Genomic DNA, 17,798 nt, shown 5'->3' with positions numbered 1-17,798 from the left:
CAAACTCCACCTGTACTGTAAGCGCTCATCATGCTGCTCATGGTGCTTGTCCTCCGCCTCCACGCAAATTATACACTACATCCTCCTCACATCACTACCCTCAGCACCATACCCCAAGGTTCTTCCCTGTGCGCCAGCCATGCTGCTACTCCCACTTATTCCCCGCTTGTGCCCTAAGTCCACGCTCCCTCTCCCATCTCCAATGGCTCTCCTTCCGTCGATCCCCTGACTCACCATCCTTCCGCTAAACTGGTGCCAGCAGTTTGGTGCTTGCAGGATGTACTTTTCCATCGCAATCCGGAACCTATTGCGATAGTCACGTGGGGATGTGATGGTTGGTTTGTTCTTGCCCCGATCTTTGATCCAACTCTCGAGCTTCTTATCCCATGTATATGTACGGATGCAGTCGATGATGCCGACAATGATCTCGCGATTCGTATCATCAAATCCAGCCATTAGCGAGTAGTCCATGACGTTGTTCTGAGATAGGAAAAGCGTGTCGTTGAAGACGCTGGCCTTGAGCAGCTTCTTTGTGTGCTCGCGCACAAAAATGGGCGTTTCCGAATAGATAATATCCACCAGGTTCTCGTCCAAAAGCACCTCATCGCGTTCGCCCGTCGCCTGAATCTTTCGGTTCCGCATACTACCCTTGAGATCGTAGCGCCGGTTAGGTTCGCGATCGTAAAAGAGGTTTTCCATGACGAGCATGTACCAGTCGAAGTCGCGACCGGTCGGTGTCTTGATTTGCACTTGGAAGAGACCAAACATCTTGGCGATGACGCTGGGTAGGGATTTGAACAAGTTCTGATGGGTGAAAGCAAAATAGTTGGGGCCAAACTTGAAAAAGGCCTGTACTTCTACTGGAGAGAGGGATTTGAGGACGAAGCGGTCGTCGAGTGTTTTCAAGAAGATGGACTTGGACTTTCCGCCCTTAGAGTCCCATTTCGAGCAGCGAGAGAGGGATTCGACGAAACGCTCTGCGACGCCGCATTTGCGACGGAGAGCGTCGAACGACTGAGCATAGAAGATCTTGCAATGTGCCTTGACTCCGCGATTCGTGAAGCTATAGCGAATGTTGTGATTCTCTTCATGCAAGAGATTACGCTCGATTGACTCCTCGAAAGTCTCCAAGTGACCCGATGCTGAATTGTCCTCACGGAACGAATGTCGTTTGGCGACATAATCAGGACACGACAACGCCAAGGCGATGATGGAACTCGGCTCGTCTTCCCGGATGATAATGTCAGAGTTCTCCCAGACATGTTCAATCTGCGAGAAGGGGTATTCAAGCGGTGTCCATCCACTTGCTGAGCGCTCAGACCAGAAGCTCGTCAGTATCTTGAGCAGCGTGTTCTTTTCATGTTTGGGCAATTCAAGTGAGTTTTCAAGTTGAGAATCACTCAAGTTCAGCAGCTGAGAACTGGCGAGGCTGTCTGGCAAAGGAATGTCCTCGGGTGTAATATCGGCATCGCTAATGTCGTTATCGTTATCTGGTTGGAACTGACTCGGGATTTCTGGTGACTGATCGCTACACGGGAGTTCTGCTGTCAGATCTTTGGTCTGTCGCTCTTCGACTGGAGATTGCGATGCTATCGTCATATCGTCCGTCTGTTCTGTAAGAGTACTATCGTCGAGCATGCTGTGATCCAAACTTTCATGTGTAGGTGAGCCACCAGGCAAGTCTTCGTCAGAGTCCTCATTCTCTTGCACGGCGTCGTGTACGTTCTTATACACCTCGACAACTGGCTTTGAAGAGGCTAATGGAAATGCACGCACTTGTCTAGCTCTGTCGTTTCGCCGCTCACGCATGCGCTGATTCTGAAATTCTCTCGAGAGCTGTTCAAAGTGCTGCGCAATCTTCGACACCTTGTTGGGGCTCTTGTAGGGAATCGAACGTGGAATTCGAGAGGAGTTCTTGGACTGTTTAGGGGTACTCAGCCCCAGTCCCAGTCGCTCAGTCATGCGCTCAAACGCTCTGGATGTGTCCCCAGTATTCGGCTTCAGTGCGGCAGGCCCACTGTTGAAGACAGAGGGGCTAATATGCTTGGCAATGTTTCCCGGCTGAGACTGTGTCCTGACAAGTGTAGCGGGTCTCTGCACAGGCTCCCGTCGGGCATTGTCAACAAGACGTGGTATTTTACTTTCTACGTTCGGGTTGGGGCCTGATTGCAAGGTTGACGGCGAAGTGGGCATGTTCTCGATCGCTTCCGCAAGAGACTTATCGATAGGATTCACCTTGGGATAACTCGTAGGAGTGGGTGACCCTTCATCGAATTTGTTGGGGTCAGAAGCACCGGTAGGAGTTTCGCTGTCTTCAGTAGTAACCGTGGGACTGTCGGGAAAGTTGGACGGAATCGCAAGATCAAGGTGGCGGATATCGTCTCGCTCCAGTGCTTCGCGTGGCGTTTGTATGGGCAATTCGGAACTGAATCGTGGCGAAGTAGGTGTTTTGTGCTCGGGAGATGTAGTACTACCGTCGGCAGGCTGATCGCTAGCCGAACTCTCTTCCTTCACCACGGAGCTCAACATGTCGCGAGCCATCTCAGGCGACATGTTGGAAGGCCTTGGAGACAGGGCAATTGAATCATCCTTCTCGTCAAGGTATGAATCGTCTGCACCCGACTCTGTGCCCTCATCCACCGATGCCAGAGAGCTCGTAGATTCGTCTCGCTCCAAAAATCTCTTCAGCTGCATATTTGCATATCTTCTGATGTCTCGCTCTGATGGGAAGAATTGTTGTTCGAACTCCATGAATGTCACGTCCCAGGCAATGGCCTTTTCTTGTATTGCACGGATTGCGCGATTCATGGGAATGATCTCGTAGTACTTGGAGCTCATGTACTTGTCCTGGAGTTTGGCCTTTAACCACTCGTGTTCCTCATTGGTGCGTTTGAGAAGTATATCAACCTCCTTTCGACACAAATCAACCTTTTCCGGAATGACGTCCTCGACATGTATGCCCTGAATTCGAGCGCGCAAAGAGTTCATGAAACAGTCCAGCTTTTCCTCAATCATCAGATACTGGCTGTTCTTCAACCTCAGGTCGCTGTCCACTTTCCAGGTAACGTTTGGTTTTGGCGCAATGACCTCGTACATGGGTACAGGATCGTACTGGATACGAAGAGCTACATTATTGTATCCAAAGTAGCGAACATGGTCCTTGTGGATGTCGTGGGGACATATGCCTGCTCTCGGATGCAGCTTCGTGCTCCAAAAGGTCAACTCGAGATACTTTGCAAACGAGTATCTCCAACTCCACTCCGACATTGGAAAAGTCTGCGTCTCCTGACCACACACCCTGCAGCAACTCCACATGAGAATAGTTTGATACATTCCCTTGAGTTTTGGTGGATGTTTTTGTACTATAACGGTCATCTGGCCTTCTCCATGGACATATTGACGAGAATGATCGAGCATTCTTCGGTCGCAGTTGCCCACTTCGCAAGCGACGCCGGCCGAGGTACACAGGTCTTCTACGTACTGTCCCAGTGTGCAGTCTGGTGTGAATCCGTCGTCGTAGTCGTGCTCTTGGTAAAAGCCAAGTGCAATGATTTCTGGCCCGATGCAGGGTGTAGAGGTTGTGGTATTAACAACGCTATACAATACAGCAATCTTCTGATGGTTGAAAGGGTCGTAGAGATCTGTGTTGCCTGAGAGGTACTGTTCCCATTGCCGCTTCTGTGTCATGTACTGGTGCATCGCCTTATCGTACTCCGATGCATGCACTGCAGATAAGAACTCGCGAACCTGTTTTGAAGCCTTTTCTACCACGGTGTGAACCATCTCGGGCTGCACGAGTTCGAACTTTTGGCCAACTTCTCCGGGCTTCTCATCTTCCTGGTCGTCGGCAGTGTACTGGTTCTTTAGTTTCTTCAGATGACCCAGTTTGGCCTCATACTGACGAGCCTGCTCAAGCAGATATGGCTGCATAAACTTGACAAATGGAGACGAAGAGAGAATCTTGGTTCGGTGGTTCTCGACCATATCGCTATAATACGAAGGCGCGGCATCATTGGTCTGTGTGTCGTCACCGTCCGCTGTCCGCTGGACGGCGTCTGCGGTATTCTGTGGTTGCGCGGCGTCCTGCTCGTTTTGGCTTGATGCAAGAGTGCCGATGATGGAAGTCGTGGGTGTGTCTATGAACTCATCCCGCATGAGGCAAGTCTCAAGACGCAGGTTGTACACAACATATGTCATGAACTCGGTGACGCGTTTCAATTTGACCAACTCCTGGCTCTCGGCTCCCCTCAAGACAATTGTACACCCGAGCTCCTTCTGGCATCCCGATAGAAAAATATAGGTTTTTCTTGCGTTCTTGTGCACATACGTTTTCACGTCGAAGCTGCCACAAGAGCCAAGATGAGAAGGGTCTGTCGCAAGTTTGTCCACGGAGGAGATCATCTTAGAATTTGTACACCTGGCGACTGCATTCAACACCGTGGGCTTGACGTTGTATACCACGGCAATGCCCTCCTTTTCTAGGAACTCGAGAGCTAAGCCGGCCACGTTGCGCTGTACCAACAAGACGTGAGGCTCAAGAGCTGCAATGCGGCTGACTAGGTTGCGGAGATACTCCCGCTCCTGTGCGATGACTGGTTCGAGGCTCATGAAGTGCGCCTGGTGACGCGCGTATTCGATAGCGAATGTTATGATAACAATCCTTGGATTAGGAATGCTGCGTGGCATGCTGCGTAGAGCGACATTCTTTGTGAAGACAACCCCCGAGACGTAGGCTGTATCCTTGGGCTTACCGCCCGGGATTTTCTTCAGTTTGATGTAGTTCCTCACGTCGATGTCGTCGCCCCTGTCCACGTCCGGGTTGACGTCATCTGTACACTGGCGTAAGATTGGAATCAGGGCCCTTTCCCAATTTGAAGCATGTGATACACCAGCATCGTGCAGCATTTGAATCAACAGCTTCCGCGCATGGTCGAGGCTGGCCTTGTTGAGCTCAACTTTGGGAGTCATGCCTTGCATTGACGCACTCCGTGTGATTCGTGATCCAGATGGTGTGGGCGATGGAGATGGCTGCAATTGTGGTGTACCTGGCCCACTAGCGCCGTAACCGGTGTAAGGTCTCAACAATGAGTTGCTCTTCGATCGTCTTGGTGATGCCCTATGGGTCATGCTACTTACGCTAAGGTTTCTCCGCCGGGAAGGTCGATTGCCGTTGCGGCTTGCGATGCTAACATTATCTGCATCTCGAGCGTGGCTTGTGCCGAAGACGCTCCTGTCGCCAGGCCTTGATTTGCCCTTTCTCATTGCGGCCAACAGACCACCCAATCCCCCTCGCTCGCTTTCCAGATTGGCAGTAGCCGTGGGATCGTCTTTCAGGGTCGCAAAGATACTGGGGTGCTCTTCCTCACTCGAGCCATCGTCAGACATGAAGGGAGCGAGATCTGGATCGATGATGTTGTCATGGTGGAAGGCAGACAGACTTGGCTGACTGCGTGAATTGTCATGATACTGATGGAAAGGGGCTCGATCATCGTGCTTGACGTTGCGCATATGTTGGTGTTTGGAAGGGTGGCGTTTGTGGCTCGACGACCGCGGTCTTCCCCCCAGGGACCGCAGAGATCGCGAAGAACTCGGCCGGGCCAGTGTCTGTGGACCAACTTCTATGACATGGGGTCGACGCTTCTTCTCATTGCCTATTTTCCTAGACATGGGGATGCTGATTGTCGGCGTCCCGATTTTGGTGTGATCGCTCTCGACATGGTCAGCCTCTTCCTGGTCGGAGTACTGGGCTGTGTCGCCAGGATCATATATGGAACCCTGATCACCGTCGTCTGTGTAATCAGATGAATCGTCATCGTGGCCATAGATGATGCCCTCACATGGCTTGCACACCTTTAGATTACTCTGCTGGCCAAACATCTTGCCAGATACTATCGACGTGCATTTGGAGTCAAAAATCTGTCCGCACGTGCGACAGTGATGCTTGCGCCGAAAGGTAGTAAAGGCATCACCACAATTGAAGCAGGCTTTGGCGTTCTCGTCTCGCATCCAGAATTCGCGGTCCAAGATTTTCCTCCGCATCTGGGTGAAGGTACTCCTCGACATTGTATTTGCAGCAGGCGCAGCTTGGACTTGTCGCTGAATTTCCTCAATAGGTGGGACGGTCGGCATGCGAATTGTAGAAGCTGTAACGACGGAGCTCAGGCCATCAGAAGAAGAAGCGCGTGAAGGGCGAAAACCGGGGAGATGTGAAGGGCCTACGTGGACCAGTGGCGGGCGCTGTGGCTCTGGTGCATGCGTTGTAGATTGGTTGACTGCGACACGATTGGGTTGAGTGCCCTCTGCAGAGTTCTCAGGCAGCTCCCTGTTGGGCACAGAGCGATTGGGCTGATACTGGCTATCCGTCCGAGAACTTACTCTGCTAAGACTCTCACGTGGGGTATCGGATCCGGTCTTGCTATCGCCTGTGGAGGCTTGACCGATTGCACCGCCCAAGTCGTCGTCGTCGTCAGTGTCGTCACTCTCCTGGCCGACGAGATCAAAGTCACCTTGTTGTCTTGGAGCAGCGTTTTCTCGGCTGAAGCGGGGTGAGTCTACCTTCTGGCTTCCCAGTGCAGAGTCCCTCGGTGTATTACTTCGTGGAAGGTCGATGGTGGAGGTGCTGTGGTTCTTGGAGTGGATACTCACAGGACTCTTGATATAGACTTCGTCCTGTTTCGCAGGGCCAGGCTCGATGCTTGCGCTTATTGACGGGCGAGACCGCGAGGCCTTGCTTGAGAAGGTGGTGCTGGATATGTTGGAGTCGCGCGAGGGCGGGAGGGTTTCGGGGAAGGTGGCCGTCGCTGGCGACTGCAGCCTTGATGGTGGCAGAGCTACGAGTTGGGGTGAGGATGTTGAAGTTCCTCCAGGACTGTTGCGGTTGCCAGCCGCTGGCGGAGTGCCAGTCCTGGAAACGCCATTGCCAGACCCATCTTGTGCTTGTTCCCTGCTCCCTCCTCCTACCGAAGCCCGTAGACGGCTATAGAGCCCACTAAAGCCTCCCTGTACCAACTCTATGCCCTTGGGCTCGCCAACGACCGAGGGGGCGGGGGGGACGGTGAAGTCGTCAAACGTGGTGAGCGTGTCGGAGCGAGATGCTACGGCATGCATCTGGTGCAGTGAGGGCTGTAGCGACCCCCGCCGAGAGTCCCTAGCCATGGCTGTACAAATGGGAGGACGGTTGGGGATCGATTACAGTGAATGATAGCATCAGGCTTTATGGAGCATCACTGACGGTAGGTAATAGGTAGAGCCGAGCACGTCACAACTACCAACTCGACCCACGTGTATTGGAATTATCGGGCCGGGCGAGGAATTAGGTGGGGTGACTATGGGACTTCATCATCGACCATGGGAGGTGGGAGCAGGGTCCAGGCATCAACGGTAAGCTACTGCTCGAGTTGCGACATCACGGGACGTCGAGTATGGAGAAGCTTGGAAAGCTGGCGATGCTACCGCTACTGCTAGACGCATGCAATGACGCGCCGCCGCCGCCGCCAAGCCCTCCGAGGTTCCACCCCACCAAGTCGCCGACAGCCTCGCCTGCGTGCTGATTATTGCCCGCTGGCTGGTGCTAAGCGCCGTGAGAATTGGCGCTAGAAGAGTGGTGGTGGATAGTAAAATGTTGCTAGTCATTGATCCTTCCCTTCCCTAACATGATCCATGGGCGAGCGGCGCACACGGGCGAGCGGCGCACCCCACCAACTTTTGCAACTTTAAAGCGATGCATCTCAACAACGCGATAATATTATTGCTAGATATTGATACAGTAGATTACTCTATATTAATAGTATCAGTCTTGCATGTGCGCGAGTTGTGCCCAGTCTCCTTGCACCTAGTGCAGCGCCTTTGAGCCCGCTGGCTGAGGCCTGATCGCGCTCCTCCTTGACGCTCTTCATGAGCAATCTGCTGGTCAGCCTCATTTTGAGCCAGTATGTCCTCTCCAGCTCCCTTTGTGAGTACTCCATGCTTCTGTATACGCCTTTTAGAGCGCCGCCTACGCGCTGAGGCTGCGCTATTGGCCTTCTCAAGACTAGAGATCCGATCGCGCATCAGCTCAGCAGAGAGCATCATCACCTCGGCGCCCTTCTTTAGCTGGTCAATCGCCATAATAATTGAAGCTGGTGATGAGCTCTTGTGCTGGCGCACGCGCTCACGTATTAGGCTTGACTGAGCCTCAAGCTCACGCGCGTTGCTCGGCGTTTGAGCTACCCAGGGAGCCTCTGGCAGAGCTGCTGGAGGAGTAGGTGTACGCAGTTGTACATCTACCTTTGATAGAACAGCCTCTGGTTGTAGAGGAACAAGGCCTGCGCCGCGGAAGGCTGAGCAGATATTGGCTGGCGTGAACGCTTGATCAAATGCTGCCTTGAACGCTGGCAGAAACTCTAGCTTGGTGATGTGGTTGATGTGGTTGCGCATAAGGCTCTCCACCTCACGGCTGTACGCGCGCTTCAATGGCGAGAAGCAGCCAACATCAAGTGGCTGGAGTAGGTGAGATGAGTGAGGAGGCATACAGAGCGTATGGATATTGTTCTCCTTGCAGAGCTCCTGGAACTCTAGAGATTGGTGGCTCTTATGGCCATCAATAATAAGCAGGCGACGCGCGCCTACACTACGAGCCTGCGTGTGAGCGTTGAAGTGCTTTAGCCACTCAACTCCAAGCTCATTATTCGTCCAGCCATTATCGCTGACTGCGATCGCCCAGTCGCGTGGGATCTCAGCTTCCTTATACCAGGCTGATAGGTGGTACTGGCCAGCGAAGATGAGGAACGGTGGGACTGACCAGCCAGCAGCGCTGATAGCAGCGATCAGCGTTACCCACTCGCGATTGCCTGGCTGAATACTCTTCGGCCTGCCTCTCCTCTCTGCTCCTGTTATAACTAGCTGCGTTGTAATCTTGCCCATCATAAAGCCAGCTTCATCAAAGTTGTAGACGTCCTCATCGCAGATACCTAGCTCAGCCTTTGTCTCTTCTACAAGCTTAAACCACCTCTTTATTAATGTTGCATCCTCACAAAGAGCTCTCTGCCTATCGTACGCTTGGTTGAAACACGTCCGAAGACTGTCTGTACGCTTAACAAAGGTAGATGGCCAGTTGACTCCAACCTGCTCTCCACCACGCGCAGCCAGCAGCTTATCAGCCATATCACGTACAGCTGTGTAGGTAGGCGCAAATCCACGCAGATCTAGCTGAAGTATATAGCTAATAATCACCTCCTCTTCTCTCTGGGTAAGCTTCCTTGAGTTGGGCGGGCAATCGCGTCGGGCAGGTATACCAGCGCGTCGGCGGCGGAGCGTTGTTTCGGCTACGTTGTAGACTACTGCAGCAGTACGGGTACCTTGGATCTGGTGCGCATTAATAGATGAGATAGCAAGCTGAATATCTGCTTCATTTGATAGTAATTGAGTAGCGCTGCGTTGAGCCATTGTAGATTAAGATCAGTAAGGTGAGTAAAGTTGGTGGGGTGCGCCGCTCGCCCGTGTGCGCCGCTCGCCCATGGATCATGTTAACTCCAATATAATCACGGGCATAAGACTGACGTCACCGACACTCCGCATCTTCAAACATTCGCGCGCGTGCGACCCACCATGTCATGTGCAGATTCGCACGCTCCCTCGTTACTCAAGCCAGCATGAAAATCGATCCAGCAGTTGTTAAGCTTCTTGGCTTGAACCCCGATAAGACAAATATTTCGTCTGTCGGAGGCGGTAGCAGCTTTGCATCAACGTCCAAGATCGTGTCGCAACTCGATGATGGTACGCAGAAGGCGTTCTTCATGAAGACGGGCAGTGGAAAGGAGGCAGAAGTCATGTTTGAAGGTATGCGACATCCATTGGCGTAGCCGGGCTAGCTAATTGACTAACAGCGCAATGAAGGGGAACACGCGTCCCTCAAAGCTATCCACGACGTCGTTCCATCGCTATGTCCACAATCTTTCGGACATGGCCAATTTGAGTCGCAACCATCGACTTCATACCTCGTGACCGACTTCCTACACCTTACAGGACGGTCTGGCTCAAAGTCGGGAAAGGCACAGTCGCTAGCAGCCAAGCTGGCAAAGCTGCACACGACGCCCGCACCCAACCCAGAGGGCTACGATAAGCCCATGTTCGGCTTCCCGGCGACAACCTGTTGCGGCGATACACCCCAGGATAACAGCTATAAGGAAAGCTGGGCAGATTTCTACGCCGAGAATCGCCTTAGATTCATTGTGCGGTATGCAGAGCAGAGGGGTAGGCGGGACGGTGAGGTGCGGAAGCTAGTTGAGCGAACTGCTTCGGAAGTAGTGCCGCGACTTATTGGCGATGCGCATCTCAATAATGGAAAAGGCGTTACACCTGTTGTTGTACATGGCGACCTCTGGAGCGGAAATGCGAGTGTAGGCGTCATTGGAAGTGACAAGGGCGAGCCAGAGGATGTGGTTTACGACTCCTCGGCCTGCTACGCGCATAGCGAGTTTGAGCTCGGCATCATGAAGATGTTTGGCGGCTTCGGTGGGAGCTTTCTGAAAGAGTACCACGAAATATGTCCGAAGACGGAGCCGGTGGAAGAATATGCGGATAGAGTGAAACTGTATGAGCTATACCACCACCTCAATCACTATGCGATGTTTGGTGGAAGTTATCGCAGTGGGGCAGTTGGTATCATGAATAATCTGATCAGGAAATACGGCGGTGATGGGTGAATGAGAGAGGTAAAGGAGTGACATATGTGGTCGAGTATATACAGCTAAAGAAACCAACATCCGATCCGGCGAGTCATTCCTGAGGATGTCCCATCTCCTACCATCGTGTAACGTTGTACCCTATCTAGGCAAAACCAGCAGCCTGGATAGCAAACGTAGCAGCAGCCTCAGCACTGCTACCATAGCTCAAGTGACTTCCAGTAGCACCACCATCACCGCCTCCACCACAAATCTGATCCACCGTGCCACAAAACTGCTTAACCTTATCCGCAGCCAACCCACTAATAGCCTGCCTCTTCAATGGGTCCCCAAACAACACAGCACCCGCAACATCTCCCGCAGATACCCCCTTGCTAAAAGCATTATGCACAACCATAGCACCCTGCGAATACCCAGAAAGGATGATCTTGGTGCTGGGACACTGCTTCTTAGCCAACTGAACCAAATCAGCCATCTTCTGCCCGCCATCACCACCAAGGTTGATGTTTCCAGCGGCGGAAGCGGCGTAGTCTACGCCTTGAACGGTGACACGGTCGTTGCCGAGTTTGACGCGGATGGCTTTGAACATGGGGGGTCCGGAGACGGTGCCTACGTTGCCCATTTCGCCGGTGCCGCGTGCGAAGATGACGGTCATGTCGGTACAGCAGGCGTTTTCTTTGACGCCGTTTTCGCTGCCGCCGAAGGGGGAGGCGGTGCCGGATTGGGGCTTGCAGTTTGGGTTGGTGACTGGGGCTGGGGTTGTGGGGGTTGTGCTGTTTGTTCCAGCGCCGGCCCCGCCGGTGGCAATGGGAGCGGAGATGGGAGCAATGGTCTTTGTGGGAGTGGCGATGGGCGAGATGGCGTCGGCGGTTGTGGTGCTGGATCCTCCTCCTAGACCTCCTCCCAGACCTCCTCCACTGAGACCCCCTCCAAGACCTCCGAACAGGCCGCTGAGTAGGCCGCTCAATGAGGAGCCGCCGGAACTGCTGCCACCACCTAGTCCACCAAGACCGGGGAGACTTGTTGGAAGACTGAAACCTCCCCCGAGACCGGGGAGGTTTGTAGGCAGACTGAAACCTCCACCAAGTCCGCTTCCAAGACCTGAGCCTAGGCCGGAACCTGAGCCAAAGCTAGAACTGGAGCTGGAGCCAGATCCTGAGTCACCTACTAGACCTCCATTGGGCAACGTGAAAGTAGGGAGTTGAGGATGAGGGAATGCGCTAGCTATGCTAGCAAGAGACAGAGCCTGAGCGGCGTGGTACTTCATGTTGAGCTATAAGATAGGACGCTGAAGTGATTTTTGGTATATCAAGCAAGAAACGAGAGTCAGTGCACTGCACAGCTGAAAGACTGAAAAGCCAAATAGACAAGGCGGAAGAGAAGCGAATGTGAGATCTGAGTCGATGATGCCCTTGAATCGCTTCCGGACCTTCACCATCTTATACCATTCATCTTCCACTTCCTTCTTCGGCGTGCTGAGCGGGGTCGATGATTCCCACAAGGTATACCGTTGGCAATTTCGAAACACCGTTGCTTTTGAAGCCGAGCACAAGATGAGGAAAGGACTAGCCAAGCACGCTTTCCGTCTTCTCTGCAGGTTTCTTTGATGTGTAACTAGGGTAAGTTGTGGATTCGTGGGTCATGATCGGCGTATAGTACGGCCCAGTGTTGAGTTACGCGGTATCGGTGATGCTACGGATTGATGGCATTGCTTTTGTTCCTTTCATTTGTAAATGTGAGGGTGATTGACACTGGGGTGTTTGTGTTTTAGAATCTCGTTGGCGTTTTGACGTAACGTGACGTGACTGTCGAGGTATGTTAGCGGCGGATGAGGACGGGTTGCTAGCCCTGTTTCATGGTCCCGTTATGTTAGCCAATGTTTAGTGGCAACGGTCCGGTAGGGAAACTGGACGGCGTATGAGTCAAGGACTAGGTATGATCACTTAGGGCAGGTGGGCGAGATTTGAATCTAGCTGCGACGGGCATGCTGTCCTGGAATTTCTTGGGTCAAACATGGCCGTGAAGTTCTATCATCACTTGGAAGTGATCATCCATTATTACTTGAAGACGGCCATTGCGTCGTCTGCCAAGAAGGTCAACGTCTTTCAGTCATCTCGAATATATGACAAGGTGCGACAGATGGAATTCTTTGGCGTAGGGCTGGCGCTTAACCCTTGTCGACATTGTGACGAGCCTCGGCACGTCGTCATGTAGTTAGTTTCACGATACCCTAGTGGAACATCAATCATGAATCGTGACTTCGCTAACATCGACCTCTTCAGCTAACAACCCATGTCGTGCCTAGCAACCGAGGCTGGCGTCTGTACGTTCCAACGTCCCGGGAACCTTTCTTTTCAGGCTTCCTTTTTGTCTTCCAACGTTCTGAGAACCTTCCCTTTACAACTTGCTTTTCTGCGTAGCGGCTTCTACTTCTTTCATCGCGTCGTAACCGTAAAGCCAAGGCTGTACTTCGGGACATGTCCAGCGACTTGGGAATGGGGCTTTTGTTTCCTTGCCTAGCTGGCTCAGCATCAGTTCGTCGCGTTTCTCCTGGTCCGGTCCATCCCGAAGATGGAAATCTCTCCGCTGCTTGAACGTCTCTTTTGCTATGCCTTCGCCTCGCGCCTTTCGCAGGCTTTGGAAGAGCTGCAATGTCTCTGGTAACTGTGACTTGTCCGTGAAGTGCTCTGGCGCCAACAATAGGCCCAGGACGGCGCCATCTTCAATCGAAGAGTTCGCACCTTGGGCGAGATATGGTAGCATCGGGTGACAGGAGTCGCCGATAAGCACGAGATTGTTTTGTGGATTGATCCACGAATCCATCTCCTCTCGGTGCATCAGTTTCCATTTGTCTACCTTGTCCACATACTCAAGAAGCTGGGTTAGGCTACTACATGTGAGCTTATTGCGTACGAACTGGATGGGGTATGGGTTTCTTACACCGGATCCCACCCCACAAAGAGCTTCCGCATCTCGTCCAAGTTAGCCTCTACTCTTGCGACCCCTTCTTCCAGATCATCCGGCGTGACCAAGACGACATTGTACATGTTGCCTCCGCGCATGCTGAAGGCTACCACGTGCCCATCAGGTCCTGGCCAAAATCGACACCCGGGATTTTGAACCATATCCCGCAACTTCTGATCGCCGATTTGATCGAGTCTAAGGACTATGCGATAGGCAAGATCGCCTGTGGGTAGCGGAGGGTCGTTTCGTCCAAGCATGGTCGATCGGCATGAGGACCATAATCCATCGGCGCCAACTATCAAATCAGCCTCAAACTTCTGTCCCTCGGACGTTTTCACCCGCGCTCGATCACCTGATGAAGAACCCAAGTCTATGTTAGTGACTCGCGCGTTCAACACAAGAGTCACGCCGAGCTCTTTGGCTCGCTTCGCCAACGCTTGCTGCAAGTCCACGCGATGGCAGTCAGCAAACGGTGCGCCATACTTGCGGCGGATATTGGCGGCAAAGTTCTCTTCGCGCGCAAGGACCTTGCCGCGATAGTTGATTATGGTCATTGTTGTAGGTTCGCAGACCCGGTCCCGGATAGTGTCGAAGACATTCCATCGCTGGAGAAGACGTGTAGAATTAGGCGTCAATTGAAGGCCAGCGCCAATCTAGGATACCAGTGAGTATGGTGCATAAAAGGGATGAAGTTGGCGACGACGTGGCTTACATCAGCAAGTTCTTTGGCGGCCTCCAACACCGTGACTGGGTGACCTGATAGCGCGCATTGTATCGCTGCAGAGAGGCCCGATAGACCCGCACCAATGATCAGTATATCAAGCTTTTGTGACATTGTGAGATGTTTTCGCGATGTGTGGATGGGTGGATGCGTGAAGGAGTGAGAGACCGTGAGCGATATGAGGGATGCGATGTTGCTGCGATATCGCACCTCGCTCTATCCTCGGATCATCATCCGTCTTACACGATGTACGTGGTCTTACTACATGCTCCGATGCACTACTACTGGCGTTTACGGATCGTATATGTCGGATGTTAGTGCCCAAGAAGCCGGATGTCTCCGCAGATGCCGAAGTGCGGGGGACGTTGACACTACAGTAGCGGGTCAGTCAACGCCCCACCCACAACACAACAGCTTCATGAGTATTGCAGCTGTAACGCCTCAACAAAACGTGATAAAATTGCGCAAAAGTAGATTTATACTATATAATAGCCTGCGAAGACTTTGCGCTAGTCTAAATCTTTTTTTGGGCGGCGGATTACCCGCCCTTTAGAGGTTTTTGGTGGAACTGGCTGTGCAACTACCTGGGCTCCCACAGAAGCTGTACCACCCCCAACACGTTTCTGACGCTTTGTAGCTGGCTTATGAGGTTTTAAAGCTTTGCGCTTACCCTTTTGGGGCAATTGTATAGCTTTTTGAGCGTCGCGGAGTCTCTTCTTAAGGTCTCTTTCGGCTTTCTCTGCAGCCTTCCGCTTTCTGGTCTCCTCCTAACCCTTCTCCCGCTTAACACGCTTTACAGCTTTGAATTGAAGCTCACAATCGCGAGCTGCCTTCTTGATCTCAGCTTGCTCGGCTTTTTGAAGCTTTTTAAGCTCCTGTTGTTGTTGTTGTGATGCCCGACGATCGCGAGCTCGTTGTACACTCCTGGGCGACCACAGTTTGGCTCCCCCGTGGTAAACCTCGTCCTCGTTAAGCTGGAGGGTGAAGAACTGCTTTGATCGCCTCTCCTTGATAGCTAGGGACTGCCTGAGGCCTCTGACCTCCTCACGGAGTATACTGTTTTGAGCTAAGATGTGGCACAAACTTCGTTAAAGCTTCTTGACGTCCTTACTGCTCTGATCCTTTACCTCACGGCGTACGATTGACTTGAGCTTAAGCTAATCGCTCCCCGATAGTACTGAGTTGCTGCTGTTAGAATCCGAAGCTTACTTGGCAAACTTCTCGAGTACAACGTCCGGGTTGGCTGGGTATATACTAGTGGCTTCAAACGACCTCTTAATGAGTAGAGGTTTAAATACGTTACACCAAGCCCTCCAGAAGAGCGGGAAGAAGTCTCCTTTGGTTAAATTGAGTAATCCCTGGCTGTCCTGAAGGTATCTAGCCAACTGAGTTGAGTAAGCGTTCGAGAGGGGTTTAAACATACAAACGTTAAGGGGTTGAAGCGTATGAGTAGCGTGAGGGGGTAATATAAACAAGAGGATCTTGTTGTTGTTACAATACTCAATAAACTCCATAGTTACGTGGGATCTATGGCCGTCGACGATGAGTAATCGATACCCGGTTGAAGCATGCCGTCTGGTTTCTCTCTCAAACACCCCCTTGAGCCAAGCCAACCCAATATCGTTGTTGCTCTAGCCAGAGGGTGATGACGTAGTAAATACTGAGTGTTCCCCTGCTTGTACAGCATTAACCCAGCTTGATTAAACAGCTCCGTTGGCTCCCTGGAAGATGAGAGTAGGACTCAAAGCTTCGCCATCCGAACAAATACAAGCCATCACCGTCATCCACTCGGTGGAGCCATCTTTAAGTGCTTGCCTTACCCCTTTTGACTCGTAGAGCTTCTTGTTGAATACACGATTTGTTCTACCAACCCGGCCAAGTTGAAACCCCTTTTCGTCCATATTGAATATATGTATTGGCTGGACGTTGTACTCCTCTATCTTTTGATGTAACAGCTTGAAATACAAGCTGTACTTGGCTCCTGAATCAGCTTTGGTCCGCTCCCTGGCCATAGCTTTGCCCGAGCGAGAGATGAGATGGTTGGGATGACGGCGGAGGAACCGGGAAACCCAGCTTTCGGAGACTGGTTTGCTAGCTAACTAGCTAGCAAACTGCTGTATCATTACTTTTGTAGGTGGCAAACGTCGTTCAGTAAGCGTTTTGATGTATCGTACAAGCTCGGCTTCGTGTTCTGGGTGTAGGGATCGATGGGAGACCCCGCGCTGGTCGTGCACACCCTGGTGCCTTCGAGCGAGCGTACTGCGCTCAACACCAAACTGGGCAGCAACTTTGTTGTACGAGAAATCATCTCCTAGCTCGCGCGATTCAATATATTCAATTGCTTCTTGAATCGGATCTATATCGGTGGAGTTGTGCCGCGTTGAAGTTTTGTTGTTATGGTGTTGGGGTGGGGCGTTGACTGACCCGGGGCGTTGATTGACCCGCTACTGTAGTGATGCATTGACTTTGAACACCATCAAAACGCGTGATATAGCAACGTCGAACTCGTTCGCGATTCAGGATATCGTGTGTAATGTTATGGATAATCATAAGTTGTCATGTCTTAGTTCTCACCCCAAAACCTAGATATGTGTTAAGATCGACTTGTGGTACCTCTTCCACTGCTACTACCACTGCATCTATTCCAGCCTAAGCTGATGCCAAAGTGAGCACTCCCATCAAGATGCGTAACATCGTAATAATGAAGTCAAGAGGCGACGCAATACTCCCGCTGTTAATCAGAAAAACAACGATTACAGCTACAACTCGACCCGATCCGAGATTGAAACTTTCCACCAGACTAAAAGCTTAGAAGATGGGACTTCATTGCTATAGACATATTATCCTTATTTCTTAGGTGTATAAAACATCGTTTTCTTACCCCTACTAGCGCTATTAGCTTCACTGCTTTACCTCCGTAAGTGCATATTTGAAATTGAAACTCGTGTGGCGTTTCAGATTTCGCAATGAGACGAACAAATCAGGCGTGAGCTTCCACTGAACCTCTGAACAGCTTAGCCTTACTGAACTATCGATTCTAGCTTTGCTCGAATTTCTCTATGAGATGTTCACGTGCAGGCAAGGTTGTCAGTAATCAATATCTCATCAATATTGTTGTTTGATTTGTTTGATTCGGAGCCAACCAACTAACCAACAGTTAGCCACTGTATTTCTGTCAATCAATCAACCAATCTTGAGAACAAAATGTTGATAGGATTGGTGTTGTTTGATAGTAAGCGAGGGAGGGGGATACCTAGGTGAGCAGACTCCGCAACAATCAATCGGATCGGCATGATTGATTCCTATCTAGGTTAAAGGCTGCCTAATGAAGTAATTCTTTAACCTATATAGGAATCAATCATGTCAATCGATTGATTGTTGCGGAGTCTGTAGGTGAGGCCTCTGGGATAGCTGCTCAACGACGAATTCTTAGTGTTGGATCTTGCTTACTA

The 17,798-nt window shown here is 51.6% G+C and overlaps 6 protein-coding genes across 6 annotated transcripts; 1 reads left to right on the top strand and 5 right to left on the bottom strand.

Moving 5' to 3' along the window:
- Window positions 1-75: 75 nt before the first annotated feature.
- On the bottom strand, window positions 76-6,129 carry PtrM4_039460 (uncharacterized protein; the record flags this gene model as incomplete). Its single annotated transcript, XM_066104333.1, has 1 exon — window positions 76-6,129. The coding sequence occupies one exon, from the start codon at window positions 6,127-6,129 to the stop codon at window positions 76-78; it is 6,054 nt and encodes a 2,017-aa protein (XP_065958897.1).
- Window positions 6,130-7,770: 1,641 nt separating this feature from the next.
- On the bottom strand, window positions 7,771-9,141 carry PtrM4_039450 (uncharacterized protein; the record flags this gene model as incomplete). The annotated part of the gene is made up of 1 exon (XM_066104332.1): window positions 7,771-9,141. One exon carries the CDS (start codon window positions 9,139-9,141, stop codon window positions 7,771-7,773), a length of 1,371 nt encoding a protein of 456 aa, XP_065958896.1.
- A 488-nt stretch (window positions 9,142-9,629) lies between these two features.
- On the top strand, window positions 9,630-10,682 carry PtrM4_039440 (phosphatidylinositol-4-phosphate 5-kinase fab1 (PtdIns(4)P-5-kinase); the record flags this gene model as incomplete). The annotated part of the gene is made up of 2 exons (XM_066104331.1): window positions 9,630-9,816; window positions 9,874-10,682. 2 exons carry the CDS (start codon window positions 9,630-9,632, stop codon window positions 10,680-10,682), a joined length of 996 nt encoding a protein of 331 aa, XP_065958895.1.
- A 124-nt stretch (window positions 10,683-10,806) lies between these two features.
- Window positions 10,807-11,316, bottom strand: PtrM4_039430 (putative cutinase; the record flags this gene model as incomplete). Its single annotated transcript, XM_066104330.1, has 2 exons — window positions 10,807-10,855; window positions 10,961-11,316. 2 exons carry the CDS (start codon window positions 11,314-11,316, stop codon window positions 10,807-10,809), a joined length of 405 nt encoding a protein of 134 aa, XP_065958894.1.
- A 1,742-nt stretch (window positions 11,317-13,058) lies between these two features.
- PtrM4_039420 (UbiH, 2-polyprenyl-6-methoxyphenol hydroxylase and related FAD-dependent oxidoreductase) lies at window positions 13,059-14,460 on the bottom strand (the record flags this gene model as incomplete). Its single annotated transcript, XM_001937713.1, has 3 exons — window positions 13,059-13,548; window positions 13,602-14,278; window positions 14,338-14,460. 3 exons carry the CDS (start codon window positions 14,458-14,460, stop codon window positions 13,059-13,061), a joined length of 1,290 nt encoding a protein of 429 aa, XP_001937748.1.
- Window positions 14,461-15,113: 653 nt separating this feature from the next.
- Window positions 15,114-16,358, bottom strand: PtrM4_039410 (uncharacterized protein; the record flags this gene model as incomplete). Its single annotated transcript, XM_066104329.1, has 3 exons — window positions 15,114-15,402; window positions 15,556-15,731; window positions 16,167-16,358. The coding sequence occupies 3 exons, from the start codon at window positions 16,356-16,358 to the stop codon at window positions 15,114-15,116; spliced, it is 657 nt and encodes a 218-aa protein (XP_065958893.1).
- Window positions 16,359-17,798: the final 1,440 nt, after the last annotated feature.

Source organism: Pyrenophora tritici-repentis, chromosome 10 (assembly GCF_003171515.1).
Source record: "Pyrenophora tritici-repentis strain M4 chromosome 10, whole genome shotgun sequence".
Taxonomy (NCBI): Eukaryota; Fungi; Ascomycota; class Dothideomycetes; order Pleosporales; family Pleosporaceae; genus Pyrenophora; species Pyrenophora tritici-repentis.
This window is presented reverse-complemented; position numbering and strand designations above follow the sequence as displayed.